The 21,554-nt window shown below is 38.2% G+C and overlaps 1 protein-coding gene across 8 annotated transcripts in view; it reads left to right on the top strand.

The window, feature by feature from the left end:
• LOC106864846 (septin-2) overlaps positions 1-19,686 on the top strand; it is a 35,366-nt gene extending 15,680 nt beyond the window's left edge. For 4 of the 8 annotated variants that reach the window (XM_088175941.1, XM_088175940.1, XM_014894545.2 and 1 more), the window contains 6 exons: positions 3,031-3,132; positions 3,925-4,070; positions 5,052-5,135; positions 6,060-6,117; positions 12,546-12,639; positions 18,891-19,686. In XM_088175941.1, the coding sequence (XP_088032067.1) occupies positions 3,031-3,132; positions 3,925-4,070; positions 5,052-5,135; positions 6,060-6,117; positions 12,546-12,614 (459 nt within the window). In that variant the 3' untranslated portion in view covers positions 12,615-12,639; positions 18,891-19,686. Of the gene's footprint in view, positions 1-3,030; positions 3,133-3,924; positions 4,071-5,051; positions 5,136-6,059; positions 6,118-12,545; positions 12,640-18,887 lie in introns of all 8 variants that reach the window. The other 4 variants (XM_088175943.1, XM_088175944.1, XM_014894546.2 and 1 more) reach the window with 1 other exon arrangement.
• Positions 19,687-21,554: the final 1,868 nt, after the last annotated feature.

Raw genomic sequence — 21,554 nt, 5'->3', positions numbered from 1 at the left:
GCAAACATTCACTCAAGAGGGGAGGAGATACAGAAATGAGCAGCTTTATGGTGAGCCAGGCGAAAGGAGGAAGGAAATTTTAAAAGTACATTAATTGGGACTAGAAGGACTTCTAGATCTTGGTGGAAGAAATTCTTTCCAGGCTCTTGAGCTTTAATTTTGTTCCTCCACAAATACTATAAGGTAATGACAGGTGCCCTGCATTCAAATTGAAAGACCTCATAGGGACATCATAAAGCAAAAATGTGGCTAATTGTGCAGGTTTTATTGCTTTTCCTTTTCTGTTACCATACTGACTTTGTGAAAGATTTTTATCTCACATTATTTGTGGAGCTGCTACTTTTTGTAAAACCCCCTGTATACACCCTTTCAGCAGTGTACTTCAGGCTCAGTGTTAATAGTTGCTTATGTTTTGGTTCAGCATTTGGAAGCAGAATGATGTTGAAAGATTTCAAGGAGGCATTTAAGTGGAACATTAGTTTTTATTTAAACTAGAATACTTCATTTTAAAACTTATATTAAACTTTATAATTTAAATATATAGTTCATAGTTCAATAGTCACGCTCCAAACTAACTTAAAGATAAAGCTTTATAGTTTATGTAAATATATAAATATCTTTAACTTATTTAAACTTTATTTTAAAATAGTTAAATTCCCAGTGAATACTAACTTTTAACTAACTAATCTTTAAAGCAATCTGGACTTAGACATATGGACACCACATTTATGCACTGGCTAAGTACAACAAGATGAAGGGCATCTGTAGTGTGAGGGAGTGGTTAGGGAGCAGGTAAACAAGCTTTCATTATTTTTATACTGCTGGCAAAGGTCACTCTGCAAACTGAGTTTATATTAAGTCAAATGTATAATGTGCTTCCAAAGCTTTGAAAATCAAAGCTACTGTATATTGTTCTAACTCAAAGCATCTTGGCCAACAGAGTCTCTAATCAAGAATAGGAATCAAAGTCCTGCATTGCTGACGCAGCTTGAAGTCTTACTTTTTTTAGATGTTTCTGCCATTTGGCCGTCAATCTGAAGTAAAATGTTTTTGTTTTGCTGCTATGGACTAAGCAGCAAGATTAGCTTGTGGTGCTTGCAAAGGAAACCCAGCTTGGAGTAATTCCTGTTTGGGCTTTCTGGAATTCGAAGTTATTTTTTAAAACTCTTGAGTGGGAAGAAATGCACGACAGTCTCACAAGCTGTGCCATGCAAGGCTGCTAAGGAAACATGCTCAAAAGAATGACTTCATGAGAGGGGAACTAATATTTTGACTTTTTTTTTAATTTCCCATGGGAAGGCTAATCTTTAGGAACACAGAATCCTCTGAGGCCAATAAAATTCGGATTTGAAGAAGCAAAATGCTATTTCATTGTTAGGAGCATAAAATACAGTTTGTTTTTATTGCAATTCTTTTTCCTTTCAGGAAAGCACTAGGTTTAACAGCTGTAATATATTATTCTAGCACCCCTTGCTGTTGGCTTTCCCGTTATTGTTCCACTTGCGTTTTATCTCAAAGATCTCAGCCAGGTTAAATGTGCTTTCTTGTTTTATGCAACTACTTAAAGGCATCCAACTGCAGTGCTGCCCCACCCATCCCAGATGTGCATCTTCTATTGCCATTTGGTGACAGTTCACAACATCCATTGATTTAAATGCCATGGTGTGAATATCTTAATTGCTTATTGGCAACACTTATTCCCAAATTTCTTTGCTCTCTGTGTAGGTGGGGGCTCGTAGTGCTTCCCTCAGCTCTCGTGTGTGAGTGCGGGGGGGATGTTTGAATACCTGGCAGGAAAACATCAGGGAACAGCTGTGGCTCACACATGGCCTTTCCTCTGCTAATGGTCTGGAGAATTGTTTTCTTTTAAACACCTGTTTAATAACAAAGTTCTGGTGGGACAATTTTCATTTATACTGTAGCTGTCGGTTGCCATCATGACAGAGGATGGAGGAACCCAACAATACTCAGAGAAGGCTCGTTAAGATCTCTCTATTTGAAGTCTGCTTGTTTCATTCTACCAAGTTAATCACCAGTTGTATATCAGTAATGGCATCACAAGTCCTTACACAGGCTCTTCTGAATATTTTTACTATTACTTTAAAACTCTCCCTGAATTTGCCCAAACTTTGTTAATGCTGAGAGTTCATTCAGCAGGGCAGCTGCTTGGTTCAGGTGCTGCTCTGGGAAGTTTGCACAGTTCCCCTTTTCTGCTGAAACATCCAAGATCTCTTTGGAGAGAGTCATTGTGGAATCTCAGCATTCTTCATGCTCTCCTTATGCCACCACACTTCCTTTACTGAAAGTAACTCTTGTCAGTGCATTTGATGCAGTGACAAGAGCTGACTTGAGTATATTCAGTATATTCAGTAGTGGCAGCAGAAGCATTTTCTTTGGTTTTGAAAAATGAATTGACTTGTGCCACCTTTTGAAACTGCTAAAGGCCTGGAGTTATGCTGGCTGCTCACCCCTGCAGTGATTTCATTAGGAAAAGAATGTGCCCAGGAATACAAATACTGTATTTTTTATGTTAACTTCAGACATTAATGACAAAGAAAACTGTTAAAGAATAGGGTCTTTTTCTTAGTGGATTTTTAATGACTTTCTCCAGTTTAAGTGGATAATAAGCTTTTATCTTTTTTGATTCAAGAGGTAACAGGTGCGCTCTTCTACATTTTGAATATATAAAATGCACAAAGATGTACTTTGACCTGGGGTGGATGGTTTTGATTCTCTAACTACTGAATTCCTTCTTGTTACTTTTACTCTTTTTTCATATTAACCTCACTTTGCTTCTGTATTTGCCTTGTAAATCTTCTGGCATTTTTAAATTATTGTCTTGGTATGTTTTCCAAAAATACATTTATCTTTTGTACCTTTTCAAAAACCTTCAAGTCTGTGGTATTTTGCAGTTTGGACACTGAATCAGGTGAATATTTGTTACAGACTAGTAAATCAATTTCGTATAAATGTATTAATACCTCTTCAATGAAATAAGAGTATTATTCTTTCGTTTTTGCGAACTTTCAGGTTCTGGATGAGATTTCTGAACATGGCATTAGGATTTATCAGCTCCCTGATGCAGATTCTGATGAAGATGAGGAGTTTAAAGAACAAACTAGAGTTTTAAAGGCAAGTTTCACTCTGTTTATTATTTTGCTACTGTAGTTCTTCAATCTAAAATATGCCTAAAGGTACTTTATTCCTTTTACATTGTGTTGAAAATTTCAGTTTCCCTTGTATGTTGACTCTGAATTATAATCCCTTTTATTCCAGTCTCTGCTTCATCAGAATTTCAAGTGTAGTGTGTCATGACTTTCTTCTCTTCTCTCTTTTAAGTGTAAACCACTGTTCACTATGAACTATTATTTGCAGTCTGTTTTCTGACTCAAACGTTTTAACATGTGAGCAAGGAGAGAGATTGTGTTATGGTTGCTGTATTAATTAACAACTTGCCTCGTGTTAAAGCAGATAATCAAGGTTTTACTGAAGTAATTTCCTCTTTGTGCTTTCAAAGGTGTTTGAAGAATGTGTCTGAAATTCTCTTTCTAGCTACTTCACTCTGCATCTGAAGTATGTTTCTGTTGGCTGTTCTCCATGCATGATGTTGTGTCAGATGACACATTATGCCCAAACTGTATTTGAACAACAGTCAAGTGTTCCTACAGCAAAGTGTCATTTCCTTCTGGGCCTCTGTAAAACAAATTGATCCTAACAGAGTTACAGGTGCTCATAAGGAGAGGCTGCACTGCCTAGAAGGGGATTTGTTGGTTTTCTGATGTGAGAGAGTTTGTCGACATTTCTTTTCCCCTTCTCTTGCCTGTTACTTGAATCTTTGACCTTTCTTTAAGAGAAAGACAAAGTAAAACACAAAAACTAACCAGCCAAAAATCAAAAGTAACTTGTTTTTCCTGTCTCAATTAGGCTAGCATTCCCTTTGCTGTTATTGGATCCAATCAACTTATTGAGGTGAAGGGGAAGAAAATCAGAGGCCGCTTGTATCCCTGGGGAGTTGTTGAGGTTGAAAATCCAGAGCACAATGATTTCCTCAAGCTGCGCACAATGCTGGTGTGAGTAATGGTGAAACGATCCCATCTCCTGTGGTGACGTAACTGCCACAATGACTAAAAACCTATAGCAACCTTCATTCCTTCATTTAAAACTAGCCCTGATGGCAGTGTAGAGTTACATTTTAGTCCCCTGCAGCTTGTTTTCCTGCTGTACTCTCTGATCTCTGAATTCAGAAAATATTTTATGTTGCCAGATATATGTGATGGTTTTGTGCCTTATGTGAACTGATCTGATGGCTGTACATACCAACTGAGGTTTTGTTATAGTGCAGTTGGTAGGGCAGAGAGGCTTTTAAAATACTCTTCAAAGTGAAGAATATTCCAAAAGCAAAGTGCAATATTCTTGGCAGTATGGGAAATCCTTTGTTAAATATGATACCCCACCCCATTATGATTTTAGCCGACACGGATATTCTGCCTGCGTAAATGGTTTTAAGTGATTTTTAAAAAAAAAAAAACGATGTTTTGCTATTGTTGGAAGTGAATTCCGTTGTGTCATTCCAAATTCATTCTACACTGGGCAGGGATTGCCCTCTGCTGGACATTGGGAGCAAGCAGGTTTTCCTTCTTCTTCATGGCAATTGGAAATTGTTAAGCAATGTCAGCTGTTTTGCAAGCCAAGCAGCTCCACGTAGTTCCAGTCACAAATTATATTTGACAGCATTTAAGAGTAATAAAATACTTTTGAAATTAAAGTGTCTTTCTGAATAACTGTGTTTGCATGGTTCTTAACACTGCAAAAACAAGTGTAAACAACTTACCTGAAATAGTTAATGTCCAAGAGAAGGACAGTATATTTTGGATCTTTTAATAGTATTGGTGGGGCACTTAGGAATGAAAGCAGTGTTCTGTCTGGCTTGGTCTGTAAGGATTTACTTTTCAGGTAAATGCATCCATTAGATACAACAGAAACAGAAGATAAAAGGGTGTTTTTCTTTGCTTTGCTGAGAATGACTGTTCAAAGCCCTTTGCATGTTCTAGGACACACATGCAGGACCTGCAGGAGGTGACCCAAGACTTGCACTATGAGAACTTCCGTTCCGAGAGGCTCAAACGCACTGGCAAGTGAGTGTGTGCTGCCCCTGGGCCCTGCTGCTCCTCACTGCCCACTGACAGGGGTCTTGCTCTTCCTCCTGACTTATCCCACCTGTAAACAATTATTTCTGCTGAGATTTCAATCTGGAATTCTGAAATTTGTATGAAATGCTCTTCCCAAAGAGGAATAATAGATAGCAAAGTGCTGTGCTTATGAGCAGCTTAAATCCCCTTTTCTCTATGCTTTTAGTTGGAATGAAGGAATAAGGTGCCTGCAAGCAAGATAGGTTTTGTGTAATGGTGTCTGCTTGAAGACAATGAACACTAGTGGGCAAATTTCAATAGACCCCAGTGTATCTGCTTAGGGAAGTATTGCTTCTCTTGCTCCTTCACATGTAGCTAAAGAGAGAAGTTCAGACTAAACAATCTTTTCTGCTAATTTGTGTGGTTTTATGGAATTTATTATATCTTTTTAATTTTTGGCAAGGTTGTCCTTGGCAACTTAATGCAAAAAATCCACATCTACCTTTGCTGCATCTTTTTGGATAGCAGCTTACTCTTGTCCACATTCCACTTGTTCTTCAAGTAGTCAGCAAAGCATTTTGATGTTAAAGAAGAAATGAAATAGCCTACACAGTTTTTTAGTGATTGATTTTTTTGTAACATGGATAGCTGGTGATGGAAATACCTTCACTAAAGTAAATTGCAAAAAGAAAAATCCATATAGCAGTAAAGAAATCAAATTTTAAGAAATAGAGAGTGAATAGCAGAAGTCTGTGAGATAAAGATGGCCTTTTACAAAAAGGAAGCATGATTTAAAAAATATCTTAATTTCCCCTGTATGGAAGAACGTAGACTTTGATGTTACATGAATTGAAATATGAGTCTTGAATCTGTTCTTGTCAGTTTTTACTTCTGTATTTTATGCTGTCAATGTGTTCTTTTCTTCAATAGACCTGTTGAAGAGGAAGTGGTAGACAAGGATAGAATCCTCCAGCAGAAAGAGGCTGAGGTAAGAGGAACTTCATAAAATCTGTTCTTTAATATAACATGCTATGTTCCAATTTCAGTTTTCTGCATCAGCTACTGCCTGTGGCAGGTAGGATTGCAGTTGTGCAAAATGACAGATGACAGACCTAACCTGACCATACAAGTTGCCCTTACAGTGTTGTGTTTATAGTCACTTGCATTGTGCATGGGAGGTAGTGTGTGCACTCTTGGTTGTATCACTTCTGTTTGGGTGCTAATTTTCCAGAAGGATATTTGCTATTTTAAGTATTGAAATCAATTTATGTTTGTCAGCTACACATGCTGCATGCTGTAGTGAGATAGACTGACAGTCTCATGGCATTTCAGATGTGCATGTGGTTACTGCAAGCACATTGCCAGTAAATTTCTTATATCATGTGGCTATGGAGTAGAAGTAGGCTTTTGAGTCTTAAAAATCCCATCATGTAATTAATACATGTGTTTTTTCATCTTAACCTTGACTTAAATCATAGTATTTTTGTTATGCCTGTTGGTTTATGGATTTGGTGTTTTCAAACTCTGATTTCTCACTCTGATTCCAAGTCATTGCTAGGCCTTTTCACTTAGTATTTTTATGTTGAAATTGTAAAGACTCTCAGACATTTTTAGCCTGATATTTAAATTCCAGCAGTACGCTGCCAGTGCTTGTACCATTTGCAGTGTGAAAACTGAAGACTTGCTGCCAATTGTAAGATAGTGGGTTTTTTCTCTGTATCCTTCTTTTATCCAATTCAGCTTGGATCCATGTCCGTAACTGCAGGAAAGCATGATTGGAAAGATCATTGCACTTGTGCAGTGATTTGGAATAAAAAATAAAAAAACTACAAGCAGTTTTGTGTGTTTCTGAGGTGGAAGATTGACTCCCATACATGGAAATTTTTGAAATTTCCTTTTTCCCTTATAGCATCCATATTTAAAAATAGCTAACCCTGGTTAGCTATTGGCTAACCCTGGCATGTTGATATAAATAGCAAAAAATTTTCCTAAAAGGAAATGCAGAAGCAGCTGATTATCACCATAATTAGTAGTTAATAATATGAATTACTGGAGATTGAGTGAGCTGCATATTTATCACTATATAACTGCATTTCAGCAGCATAAGCAGGCTTGATGGCTGTGCACATACAAGAGTGGAACTTCTGCAAGTGTTCTGTACACAAATTAACTGCCTCCCATTTACTGGAGCATGAGCAAAGCAACAGAAGCCCATCAGCTGATAGCCAGCAGTACTGAATACTTAGAAAATGTCAAAAGCATTTTTTGAAAATGTTTTTTATTTTTCCTTAATGATTCCAAGCAAACAAGTAGACTTAAAGAATTTAAGTCATAACTGTTTCTCCTGTTACTTGAACTATGTAAGTTGTACATGCCCAGTAGTTAAACAGAATCTTGGGTATCCTTGTAGAACTATTTGTTTTAAGATTTATGTCTGGAAAGGTCTCCTATAAATATTTTCCCTGGAAACTGTTGATATGACAAGCACTATATATATATATGTGTGTGTGTGTGTGTGTGTGTATATATACATATATATATATATTCTATTTTAGCCTTGACACAGAATGGTCAAAATAGACCAGTATATAAATATGTAATGTGTCTTTTATATAACATGGCTAAAGGGATGAAATTTTGAATTTCTCAGGGGACAGTCTTTGAAAGTTTCCTCTGGGGCTAATCATCTCTGAATAATTGCTGCTGAAGTTGTGGGGGATTAGGTTAGAACTTGAAAAAACAAATACATTTTTAACTTCTGCATTCTATTGTTCCAAAGAGATCAAGAGGCTTTGCTGAATCTTCTGTAGATAAGCTGGTATGAAGTCCCTTCATCTCCAAATCATCCCTAAGGTTCAGACTGGGAAAAATCTGTGGAGGAAAGAGGCACAGAGGAAATGGGCTTGCATTCCATGGCCTTCACAGAGAAAACAAATATCCATTTCCCCTCCTGTTCTGCATTCCCATCAGTAACGGTGCTTGATGTTCTATTTACAGTTTTGTGAGGTTTATATAACCTTGGAAGGAATGAATGCTTGAACTAGTGCCAGGATCATCTTTATCAAGGCATCACTTTTGCTAAATGGTCTTTTATTATGCCAGAGGATGTGGTCCACAGTTCAGCCAATTTGGAATTGCTAATCTGTCATTTTGGATTTATTGCTTAGTCTGGTTGTGCTTTTGCTCATTTGCAAGTGATGACTTGTTTAGAGCTGGAAAATGAGAATAGACATAAAGATTTTCTTGTTCCTTACTGTAAATATGATGCAGAACAGATTATTTTGATATTCTAGTGTAAGTGGGCACAAACTTAAAGTTTGTCGTTTTCTGCCATATTTTTCCTACTCTGAAGATGTCTTGTTAATAAAAACCTTTCAAGGTTTTGAGAGGTAGTACTTCCAGAAAAATATTAGGGCTGTGGTTACATGAAAACATGGCATAAACTCCTCTGGATTTCTCTAGCGAGCTGCCCTGAGACTTCGGGCAAATCTCTCTGCACTTGTGTTTTCAGTGGGGCTGGTCAGCAGTGGGCTGTATGTAGTAGAATGGACACAATGTTGAACTTGTTTTCTCTCTGTCCTTCCACATTCTGAACGTCTGTAACCCTTTGGCAGATGAGATAAAGAGCCCTGGGGTAGTGTGGGAGTCAGGAGGGGGAGCAGCACTGGGGTGCCAGGCCTGGGGGCTGCAGTGGCCTTGTGGGGAGTGAGGATGGCACCCGTGTGTGCAGGTAACTGCTGCTGCTGGGGTCTGGGAAAGCAGTGTCTTGAAAGATAAATGACAAACTTTTATAGGAAGAGACAGCATGACTGCTGATGAAGACCTGCAGACCTGAGGGAAATAAAAACAAGTCTGAAGTTTAATTTATTTGTGGGATGTTACTGCCCAGTGCAGGGGACAGAATGCTTCAGTCTATGAAGTGTGCAGTCTTAGTCCTGGAGAACTTTTGAAGAAAAAACCCCAATTAGCAATGGGAGTCCCTGAGGAATTATAATGAAAAACTTTGTTTTTGGTAATTGCTTTTTTTTGGTCGTTTTTAGCTGTTTTTTGAAGCTGCTCATATACTGCAATGGCTGTGGCCAGAGTGACTTCTGCTCTTTGTCAATATGTCCCGTGGAAGACATTTATCTCAATGATAGCCCCATTTCCAGTTTATCACGAGTATTTTTCTTGTCTTCAGTTGACAAAATTATTTTTGTTCTTTGGTATTGGAAGTATTTTTAATCAAAAGAACTCTTATGGTAACATTCACTAGAAAAATTCACTGTCTGCAGTTTTCCATCTTGCCCTATTCTTGCAGCCTCTTCATTTATGCCTTTCTTATGTAAAGGCATGGATAGAAATAAACAGATTTGGTAGAGGGGAAACATACCAGTGGGAGGTAAATACTGTGTGTTTCTTAATATCTCTCCTGTGATACCTGCATGTGGGTCACTGAGAAGCTGCTGATGTTGTTTAAACAGCAATAGTATTTGTTGGTATTGTGGTGAAATTCTGTAGGTACAACAGAGCTGTGTCTATGTGGTTCCTGTTAAGGGTGTGGAAGCTATTAATGAGATGTATGGTTCACTTTTAACTCTGTAACCTTAACTCTCATTTTAAATGTTTGTTTCCTTTCTGGTTTGCTGCAGTAGTTACATGGTCGTTTGAACTGAATTGTAGACCTGACATAAGTAAACTAAGGGGCATTTATACCAAGGTTACGTTTATTCTTTTGCCTTTTGTTATCTGAGAATTCACAGGAATTATTTGTTTTAACAGATTTCCAAACATTGTTTCCCAGCTTCCTTTTCATGATGTGCATTGGCCCTATGCTGTCATGTTGTAGCATCCGTTCTTTAGGGGATGAACACAAATATATCAATGGTGCTCCTCCAGTGAGAAGGGCTCACTGCACAGCAAGATCAAAATCACTTTCTGCCCTTGATGCTTGCAGTCCCCAACAGCAAAGGGAACACAGATGTTGACATGACAGCAATTTCAGTCTTTGGTGTGATTCTTCTACATTCTTCTTTATTAAGAGCAGAGGGTTTTTTCTGTCTATTTAGTAGGTCCAGTGAGGTGAACATGAGCTGGTTTTGATTTGTAGTGTAGTGTAGAAGAGCAGCTCTTGTATCCTGTCCTCTACTCAAAGAATTGTTGAAGAGACTGGCACTTACACTTGAGCTTGATTCCCTTTTTAAAATCTTACAACATTGTGCCTAGTTTTTTTCACATGCCTTGTGCCTGAAAGCTTTTCTACTGAATTATTCTAAAATAGCTTCAGAAACTTGCCATTCCTTGCCTAAGACTGAGACTTCACCAGTAGGTCTCAAAAACACCACATGAGGATGGAAAAGGAAAATCTTTTACAGTCTTAACATTAGAGCAGAGTAGGTTTCCTGGGGCTTTTGTGCTACCTTATATTTGTGTCATATGCAGCATTTGATTTATTTTGTGCTGTGGGCCTATTTTTATCAGATAAAGTTAAGAAAATGCAATGCTCAGTGCTGTATTTAAGTCTTAAAAGATGATGTTAGCTATTAGCAGAATTCTGCATTTGAGCAGTCACCATTCTACGTGTGCAGCAGCATCTCCCCGTGTGATTACTGAATGGTTTCTATTTTGGGAATGTTTCATGGCTCAGCTTGGAGTACTCTTGGGAAAGCTCAAGTAGGAGAGCTTCCAAAAAGCTACTTTTATTCTGATGGTAAATCTGCAGAGAGGCAGTTCAAAAGACCAGGTGTCTTACATTTTTACAAGTTGATCTTTGAAACTTTTGGTTTTTCTTGTCTCATGAAATCAAGGCAGCACTCATCTTGGGAACTTTCTGCCTTTTTTTTTTTCCTTCTTCCTGCAATGTTATGACATCTTCTTGATCAGCAGCTTTTTGTTATAAGTACTTAGCAGAAAGATGTAGATGGGTTTATAATAATCCTCACAGACTTAGCTGTATCTCATGCTGTTCCTGTGTGAATCCCCTTTTATCAGAGGGCATCTCTGCAGCAGTCACAGGAACCTGAACTCCCCTCTCCTGAGCCCTGTGCTGCTGCAGCAAGAGGATAAGTGCATAAGCCAGCGAGTTTTAGGCAAGCTCTGGTACTGCTGGCTGTGCTGCAATCCTTTTTACTCTTTAATCTTCTGTTCCTTACTATTTCCTGAATCTCTATCTGAGAGCAGGCAAGAAGAAGTAATGTAGGCACCTGCAGTTAGTTTTTCTTGTTCTGTGTTGTTTCTTTGTTTGATGGGGTTTCTTTAAACAAAACAAAACAACAGCTCAACACCACATGCATGCATTCAAGCATTTGTCTCAGGTTCTTGTGTACTGAACCTGGTGGAGTAATGAGTATCACAGTAGTTAATGTGGTTGACTGGATGAAAACAGAATATAATTGTTTAGACAGAGTGCTTTTTCAGCTAGTTTCCTCCTGAAAATGAATGAAAACAATTCTCTACATAATTAAAAAAAAAAGAGAACTTGTTATACAAGCCTCAGATTTTTACGTGATCTCTGGTTTGAGGTGGACTCAATGTTCATGGAAATAGCAGCCCATTTCCTTCCCATTTTGTAAAATGAGGCTCTTGTAGTTCTGTGAGTGGAGCTTCCCCACCTGCATTTGGAAGGAAGTACCCAGTCATTTGTAAAGCAAATTAGAGGTATTTGCATATATACTTTGAAAATCCATATTTGTTTTCTTTCTTCTGTCTTAGGAATGTTTGTTTGGGTTAATATTATTTTTTTGGAAAAAACAACCAGCAACAAAGTATTATATTTAAGTGGCCTTTTATGAGATGGAAACCAACTTTTAAGTGTTATAAGAAAATGCCTTAAGAAAACAGTTATTTCCAGGAAAAGTAATTGTTTAGATATAAAAAACATTGGTGCTTAATATGTTTAGTCTGGCTTTCCAGATTTTATAAACATCTTTCTATTTCTCTTTTGAAATGGTTTTTAAATCTTGTTTTCTTGTTTGGCTGTTACTTCTGCTAAAAATTTGCAGAATTCTCTGGTAGTCACAGGATGAGTGTTCCTGCATGATCTTATGCTTTGAGCACCTGTATCAGAACCAAGCTGCTTCAGCTCACTCTAGGTGAGCTCACTTGAGGTGTAGCTCTGTGCATACCTAAAGGACATTTCCTGATTATGGGTTAAATGTTGATTTACAGGTCTGCAAGCATAGCTGGCTTCAAAAGGTTGCTTCATTTTCATTATAAGTATTCTTACAAATCTTTTGGGAAAGTCAGATGTACTGAACTGAAGAATATGAGATGGAGAAAACCAAAGTATTCAGTTATGTGAATTACTGAACATGTCCAGTTTGTGAGGAGGAAAAAAGGATCTGTGTTCTACCATAGAAAAAAAGTTTTTAGGTTTCCTGGATTTTTGGGCTTCTCATGAAATCGTTGTAAACACTTTTGGGTGTCTTTCTGTTGCAGCTGCGCCGCATGCAGGAGATGATTGCCCAGATGCAAGCCCAGATGAGGATGAAGCCTGGTGATGACTAAGGTGCTTAATATCTGGATGAATCAGGTATTGTTTTCTGACTTGTTTTCACCTCTTACATAAGATTTTGTCAATGATTATTGTTAATTTTGCCCTTTGGGCTTGTGTTTACTGTACTTAACAGGAAAAAAAAGTGGTGTCATGAGTAGACTAGAAAAGATGTATGTCAGTGTTACCTTCCAGCTGTTTTTAAGACCTGTACATCCTTCAGTGCCTTACTTTTGGATCATCAGGCTTTGTTTCTGTTAGCACAAGCTGCTGAGAGAGTTAATTTGATATGTAAACAAAAGTTAGTGTTTTGGGGTGTATAGGCTGCTGAGTTTTTAACAGTTTTCTCAAAGAGCCAGACAGAATTTTGGTCAGGTATACTGAATACAGACTTCCTTAATGATATGTGTGATGTATTAGGGGAGATCAGAGTGAGTGAAGAAGAAAATCCCTTTAGCACATACTCATTCTTTCTTCTGGTAGAATTTTTCTTTTAAATGCAAGAACAAGAAATAGAAGGATATGAGGAGTCTTGTTGCTTAATACTTCAGTTTAATACTCTAGTTGTGATTGCTGGTCTTGTGGAATGTAAAGCTTGAATAAAATGGATTATATTATCCCTTATGACCTTGTGTCAGCTGCCAACATTCCAAGCCTAAAATAATGAGTTTTTTTGTTGCCTTTATTTGAACTTTCAGTCTTCCTGTTTACATAAAATAAAGAAAAAAATAATTAAGAAATAAACTTATTCACTGGATTCTCACTTAAGCAGAAGTTGATGGTTTTACTGGTATGTGCACTGTTATCTTTGAATGAAGTACTTTAGGGGAAATAATTAATTCCGTCTCAGGTTTTTTACTGTCACAGTTTCAACTGTTGCAGATAGAGGAGCCTTCACATCATGTCTTCCAACTTCCATACTGAGATGTTCTCCCAGAGTTGGAAATCCAAACACTGAGGATAATTTTGTGGCTGACCACACAGTGTATGTGATAGCAGTGTCTGACAGAAAGCTCTCATTCCCCAGCCAGGAGCTGGTCATTTTGCAGCCTGTTCAACACTGTTAAATACTATAGTCTGAATTGAAGGTTCCAAGTTTTCACTGTGACTTTGTTGTCATGTGGCCAAATTCTTACCACTTGTGGAAATGGTTATTTGGTGTAGGAAAGCCTTTTTTAGTGTAAACAATTGTTACTGTTTTTTGCTAAGAAGCTCAGTTCTTTGTAGGAGTTAGAAATCAAGTTTAATCACATGACACCTTCAAACTGATACTCAATAAGAAAAAACCACCATAAATCTGCCCTTGTCCACAGTTGCTGTTGGCAGAGCAGAGAATGGCAAGAGGTACAAGTATATTCAGAATTCTTTCCTCAGTTCCTAGATACTGGCTTTGCTGTGAAATCAGTATCTGAGGACTGATGGGATGTAGTATTCCCACTAATGATTAGCCAGAAATGGCCCCAGATCCCCTGTGTTTCACAGCTTCTGGCAGTACTGGATATAGTCTTTATAAAAAGGACCTGGAGCATGGTTTGTCCCAGGCTGAATTTGCAGCCATGGCTACATCAGTAAACAGAGTTCTGAGCATGCTCATGTCTGTGCAAGGGAAATGTTCTGTGGATACCTCACACTGCTAATATGGAGTGCAGCTTGGACCACTCTGTGTGTTAGGCAGGAGACTTTGCAGATTTAACTGAGTGTTCCCATGATCTTGTGATTTGAACTAAATCTTGAGGTCAAGTTAATTGGGCTGAAATACTGAGTGTGTGATGAGCTCAACTTCCACCATTCCCATCAGATTTTTTTGCCATATTTTATTGAAATCACTATTTCTAGAGAAACCAGGAAACTTGTAATTAACACAGTGGTTAACAGAACCAAAGTGCTAACAAATTTAAATGTAGTTGGTATTAATCTTTTTGTTTGATCACAGTTTATCTTGAACATCTCTCAGGTTCTAGTTTTACAAGAACTTTAAAGGATCACCTGTGCAACTGAAAGCACAGTCTCTCCTCCCATTGCTCTTTTGCACCCTTACTTTGTGGTGAGAAAAATATGTGACTTTATAAAGAGTTTAGAGAGTTTATGTAACAATGGTTATTTTCACTTTTTTTATTCTGGATACATACCTAATTTTTGTGTTTCCTTCAAAAGTCCCTTAAAATATTTTCCCCTACATAAAGCACAGATATACAAATATTTTCAGGTATTTTGGGAAAAGTAGGGTGTGGTATGGTCGAAGACCTTCATAGGTAAGAGCAAGAGAATAAGCAGTAGGGTAATGAAATGTGGTAATATCCAAATATTTGAAATACCTACTTCTGATTTCAGTTGTATTTTAGGGTGGAGAGGAGATTGCTGAGTGCTTTGGATTTTTCTAGGAGGAGCATTGCATAATGATTAAAAAGTGCTAAACTCAAATCCTTGCCAAAAAAACTGACAAGTCTGTGTTACCAGAAAGTGCTACACAGATGGGATGACTGGAAGATCTGGTTTGCTTGAATAGGGCCATCTTTAAAGGTTCTGTGGAAAGAGCAAAGGGAGAATTTACTTCAAGCAGTTTCCTTTACTTTCAAGGTTGGAATAAGAGAAGAATAAGGAGAGTGAGAAAAGCAAAGATTAGATGCAGGGAATACATTCAAAGTTTCCAAAGAGAGCAAACAGATTTCTTTCTGTGGAGAAGTAGAATCCAGAAGGGAATGAAGATGAATGCTGGGGGAGACTGGGTTAGAGGTAAGAAAGGAAGATGGTTTTGGCACACTGGTCCTTCCTGTTTCCAACTGCAGTTTCTGACAAAAGCCTGTGAGAACAGATTGTGGTGATTAAGATCTTTTGAGTGCAGCCCTGACAAAGGTGTGTTGACCTACACTTTTGTCTCTTTCCTCTAAACGTTTAATAGCTTCTGTGTGCAACTAGTGCAGGTGGAACAGGCAATGAGAGCATAGCTAGACACCAGAATAAGACATTTCTTATTCTTAGAATAAGAAGTAACAAATTTTTTACTCTGACTTTTGATATACTCACCTTACTAATGTTCCTCGGATTTTTTTTTTCTTGTAAAACACAAAACACTGCTATAAAGGGTAGGAGCTTATTGGTTCTTATATTTGACAGTTCACATGAAAGATTGAAGAGAAAGATGGAAGGGTAGGATAAGGTAGCAAAACCTGAAACAGGTTTTGTTTTATGTGGGTGCTCAAATATGAAATGCTTTTGGAACAAGCCTGCAGTAACTCCAATAGCCTATCTAGTTTCTGAACTTGTCCATCTCAGATGAGCAATTATTATGAAAAGCTGGAATAATTGTACCTAGTGAAATGGTTATTGATGGATGTTTCTTCCCTTTCCTTCTCTGTTTCTCAAAGTGTATCTCTTTGCAATCTGTTTTCCTCTTGTTATTCTTACAAATCTGGTTTGTCTGTCTTCACTCAGTTTCAGGATCATACTGGGACAAATCAGTAACAGAAGCCAGGCTGTGGAACACTAATACAGCCATCTGGAAATGTAGTTATATTTAGGGAAATATGTTTAGACAAAAAAGAAACCCAAGCATCTTGCACTTAAAATATCTGTAGGATGTTGAAAATTCTTTTAGCATAGCTTGTAATTTCCACAAGTATTTTAAAGCCTCCTGAGCACATTAACACTGTTCTGGTTCTTGATAAGAACAGTGCTAAACACACCAAAGAGATCCTTCTTTCTACCAATGAATTGACATCATTTAACAGAACAACACAAAGCACTGTCATAGCAACCAGCCTTCTAAAATGATGCTGCTGAATGCTGGATTGATCTGATGAGAAATGTCATTTGAGGAAGTAGAGATGATGTTGTAGTTTATTGGCAGCTGAAATTGAAAGCCTAGAGAATTTGAAGCTTGGGCAAATTTGTAGTATTTGGAACAACTGCCTGGCATTGCCAGTGGATGTTTCTCTAGCTGGAAACTAGACCAGGAGAGTGTTGGCAGTGTCCAGTTCTCCTCAGCTCTTCTGACTGTGAATTTGTTCAGCAAACCCTGCATTGATGTGCTGGCACAAATTTTTTCACCCTTAGGGAACAGACTGCTGTTGGAAATTGTATAGTAACATGGAGAACCTAAAAATGTGTCAGGGCCACTTTTTCCTAAAGAAACAGAGGAACATTTCTAATAGTTTTGAAGCTTGGATGCTGGTGTGTAGATGTGACTCTGTGGTTGTGACCCCTATTAACACATTTAACTGATGAGCACTGGTAATCAGTTCAAAGGCCGATTTTGTAACTTACTGTGAACTGAGCTGATGATGTTTGCTGTGGGGAAGTATGAGGTCTCGCTACAGAGTAGCAAAGGAAATGGAACAAATGTGAAGCAGTGAAGTCAACAGAGGGTGACTGAAACAGCAGAAAACCAAAATGGGGTGCAGTGACAAAATGAGTCAAAACCTGCAGCAGAGCACTGGTGTCATCCTGTACTCCTCTGCCTGTTGGAAAAATGCCATTTCTCAGAGTTCTTGCTGACAATGGGACACTCAAAGGGCTGTAGTTATAACATAAAACGGGTGCTGTTTGAAGAAAAACAATTGAGATGAGTGAGAAAATGTAGCTGCTTATCAAACAAATTTCTCTCATTTGGAATTCAGAAATGAAAACGGAGGTGTCAAGTCGCCCTGCATTGTAGTGGTGTTCTTGGAAGAGCTGAGGGGGAGACAAACCCATTTCCTTTACAGGGTGTTCAAAATCTTCACAAATTCAGGATTCTGAGCTATGTGACCACATGATCAGGGTGCAGGTGTGTGTAGTACTTGCTAGTTATGCTACTTACTGAGAGGGTTTTGTTTTAATGGCACACTGGAGAAATATCCTCTGTGTTCAGTGGTGGTATGAATTCACACTGCAGACGGAGGCATTTGTTAGCTCTTTGTGTTGGTGAAATGAGCACGGGGGACTGTAAGGTTGATCTAGTAAAACTGAAGGTCAAACTTGTCAAGAATAGTATCAACCTAATTGTATCATAAAATACTGCCTTACAAGGAGATGAGGAAGAAAGAGCAGTGAAATGAATCCGTGTTGAAAGTACACAAACATCCTTTGCCCAAGTGTGTTCTATGAGCTTATAAAATGTGGGTATGGTGTTGCTAATGCTGCTAACATCAAGGCACAGCTGGGCTTAGAAGTTATTGGAAATTCCAGTCTTTTTGTGAGTTTGAAACATGAGTTACAGTTTTTTCTTGAGATATCTTCTGTAACAGATTAGAGTTGGGCAGGCAGTGTCAGAAACAGAGTTTCTCTTTCAAACTCGAAGTAACAGTGTAGCACAACAGGTTGATTTTGAATTTGAATATTGAATTTGCTTAGCAATGGATTCTGGCTTTAAAGCCTTATTACTGGCTTGCTTATTTTAGTTGTTATTAGAAGTGATGGGCTCTTTAAAATGACAAGGAATTGTGTATTGAACAGAACACTCACAGTGAGAATGGCAAAGAGCAAAGCACGTTGCTCCTTATCCCCACTGTAGTCTGGATGAATGTTACAGTGTATTTTACAAGTAAGATGGCAGAACAGTGTTTTCTAGGATATTTCTATTTTTTCTATCCAGATGAGCATTTAGATTAAGCTAGCTTTTTCTGTCAGGAATGGGTATTTTTGGGACTGGAGAAATTGAGGTGTTTCCCCTGAGTTCCACATCTGACACAATTTCTTAAGCAGGATCCAACTTTCAGGGAAAGCTGGGATTCCGCTTTCTTTGTAGCAACCTTTTTGATTGGCAAGTAACTGTAGAAATATCCAAAACTGATAGTTATTTTCGAAATTACAGACCAATATCCCTTTTTTTTCAGCCACGGGAACACTGCTGTATGAATGCTTGAAAAAATTTCTGCTTTCCTGTTTTTCCTTAGCAGTGTTGGTGCATGATGTTGAGCTTGCTGCCTCCTGCTAGCCCTGTTTAGCTGAGTGGTTTGTTTCCCTCAGCAGCAATAATGCTTCACAAAACAGGCCAAGGTCGATGTGCTGTGTGCAGGACTGTTGAGAGGAGCTGTAAAGCTCTCCTTGTGTTCTTGTAGGCTGAGGGGGGTATGGGTGCCCAAGAAACTATGTAGCTAAAAATAAGTTCTCATTTATAAGCTCTTATTGGACATTTGTGATAAATATTTGGGACCAAACTGCTCAGCTGATCTAGTTGTAAGGCAGGTCCCTGTGCTGCAGGAACTGAAACTCCCTATTCCCTGGATTATGCTGCTTTGCTCAGAGGGGCTCTGGCAGTGCTGAGAGTTTGTCCTTTCTAATGCTCTGTTTTCCACTTTTGTTCCCAGCAGCATACGGTTCTCTAAGTGGATGGGTGCTCTCTTTTCTTTGCCCGAGTGGTAAAGTTCAAATGCAAAAGCTGGATGCCACAGACCAAGACCTGCGTTAAAACAAACACAAAGTCTGAAGATCGTGTTGTAAAACTGCTTGTTTTATATACTCAATGTTATTCAACTTATCGTGTATCTTTTTGATTCTTTTGGTAACACTGTCTTCATACTTACCAATGTGGTTTTATTATCCTTCCTATACCTTTTTATTCAGAAACTGCCAAGAGTACACTGTTTGGACTAGTCATTGTGGTGGGTTTAAGGAATTAATCATTTATCTGCTAGGTTGTTCTGAACGGTTTCGTGGTTAATACTAAGACTTTGTGGCCTGTTTACAGTAAACGTATGTGTGTTTGCACAGTATTATAACTTTCACCTGCCATTTTAGGTTATTATGTATCGTATCATTTTTTCAGAACTTTCTCTGTGCTTTTGTTGCTTTTGAAGCCTCATCTCTGGTGATTTGCATTTGTGTGATGTATGAGAAAATGTATGAAACGCCGATGATTCACCAGTGATTGGAAAAAGCTGACTTTCCTAAATCGCCGTGCCTTAACACACCATAAACACTCCACACACCAACAACTTGTGTGGATGCCTCTGGAGGTTTGGATTCAAGCCTCAAGTATTGATGGCAAAAATTTGTCACAGGCATTTCTATCTGTCAGCTGAGCAATGGCATGTACTGATTTTTTAAAATATACCATAGCACTACTTTTCATTGAAGTTTTGTAATAAATTGTATGAATGTGGAAAACGTTGGTTTTCATTTTGGGGTGGTTTTTCTTGTTTTATTTTATTTTGCCTTTTCAAGCTAACATATGAAATGCTGTAGTGGTGTTGTGCACAGTGCATATTCAAAGGAATTGTGATGTTTACCCTGGGGTATGAAGGTGTTTTCTGAAATTTGTCTACCTGCAAACTGCTTTGATTTCATTTCAAAACAACTTTAAAAGTGTTTTGCTTATAAGTTACGTAGCAAAGCTTCACATCTGCTTTTTTCCCAAAGTTCATTAAGTACCTACTGATGTCTTTAGGTGGTTGAATATCTTGGAAAATCTGATCACACACCTTACTTTATAAGTTCATGAATGTTATTTCCTTTATGTCATTGCTGAGTTATAGCTCTTCTGCATGCTTTTGTAGTCTTGTGTGTTTTATATATGCACAAGTGTAAATTACTTTCCAAATATGGGATTGAGACACTTTGTCTTCTGTACTAAATTGGGATGTCTTTCATGTAATGATTACCCCTAATTTTGTTGTCTAGCAATGAGTGTTTAATCAGGATAGGATTCACAAATGATTGGCATCACTGGGATGCATATTTGGCTTGCTTGGAGTTGAACTGCATAAAATGGACGTTACATTGTTACTTCAGTGGTTGCTATAATGAAGTTGAAAGAAGAAATGGAGTGATAGATTTACATTCACACAAATTTTCTACCATTTTAATGAAGATTTGAGTTTAACCATGTCTGTCCCGAGGGCCAAGGTGAGAGATCTAATGGCAAACTTTTTCTCATGATTTGTTTGCTGTTATTTACACCTTTCTTGTTGTTTTTCTTCCAGAATTTTGTGTCATATTTTGCAACCCCCTTAATTTTGTGCTGTCTCTTTGTGCTTGTGAAAGTCAGGACAGCCACACCCCTTCTGAGAAACCCTGACTTCAGTTGGAGACCTTAGTTACAAGCTAGATTAGCTCTCTGAGCAAAGGTGGCATGAAAGCTTTGCCTTTCAAAGCCATCTAGGACAATGGGGAAGCAGACTATCAAAAGCATCTAGTCTTTAATTTTATTAAGTGCAGAGGAGTTTTTTGTCTCTCTTTAAAGCAAGGCACCTAAAGTCACTGTCACAGTTCTTTTGTGGGAAGCCTCAGTGAAAAGATTTTTACATGGGGATACCCATGATACCCATTGATAGTCTGTACTTTGGGTTTGTGAATTCCAGATGGAACATTTTGGCTCAAAATTTGAGATCTATTTTAATAATTGTCTAGGAAGGGCTTGTAGAGCTGCCGATTCCATATGTGAGTACTTTCCTTTCAATATAGGCTTTTTTTTTGTCTTTCTACCACTTCTTTGATGTTGACTGATGTTAGTTTTCAGTTACATTTGAACTTGGCTTTGTTAAAATACTTAACAGCTTACTGGGGTAATATATAGTTGTTAAGCCAAGTCTTTGTACTGTGGAGCTCTCTGGATAGAGGACGCTGGCTAGAGCCTGCTTTCTGACTTTGCATTTCAACTCCCATAGGTGTTGGCAGTGCCAGGCCCTTGGAAGACAAGTCCCTTTCTCTGAATTTCATCCTGGCCTTCTCCAGACTGACATTTTCCAGTATTGGGACAAAGTGCCCACATGTAACTTTTTTAATGACCGTTCAACAGGATCAAAGAGCATTTGACTGCAGTCCTTTCAGTCTTCATTAGTTTTAAAACACTGTGGCAGACTATAAAACAACTCATGAAAGGCTGATTGACTTGTTGGTGCCTTTAATTGTAGTGCAGAGTCTCTAATGGTCTGTGGCTTTCTAGCATTTGAAAACAAGGAAATTTGCTGACAATTACCTGATTCATTTTTTTCTGATGCTTTGAATCAATGGCTGAAAGTGAGCTCAGGGTGAGC

Source organism: Sturnus vulgaris, chromosome 19, assembly GCF_052056855.1.
Source record: "Sturnus vulgaris isolate bStuVul1 chromosome 19, bStuVul1.hap1, whole genome shotgun sequence".
Classification (NCBI taxonomy): domain Eukaryota; kingdom Metazoa; phylum Chordata; class Aves; order Passeriformes; family Sturnidae; genus Sturnus; species Sturnus vulgaris.
Note: the sequence above shows the minus strand (reverse complement) of the source record. Positions and strands in the feature narration are given on the sequence as shown.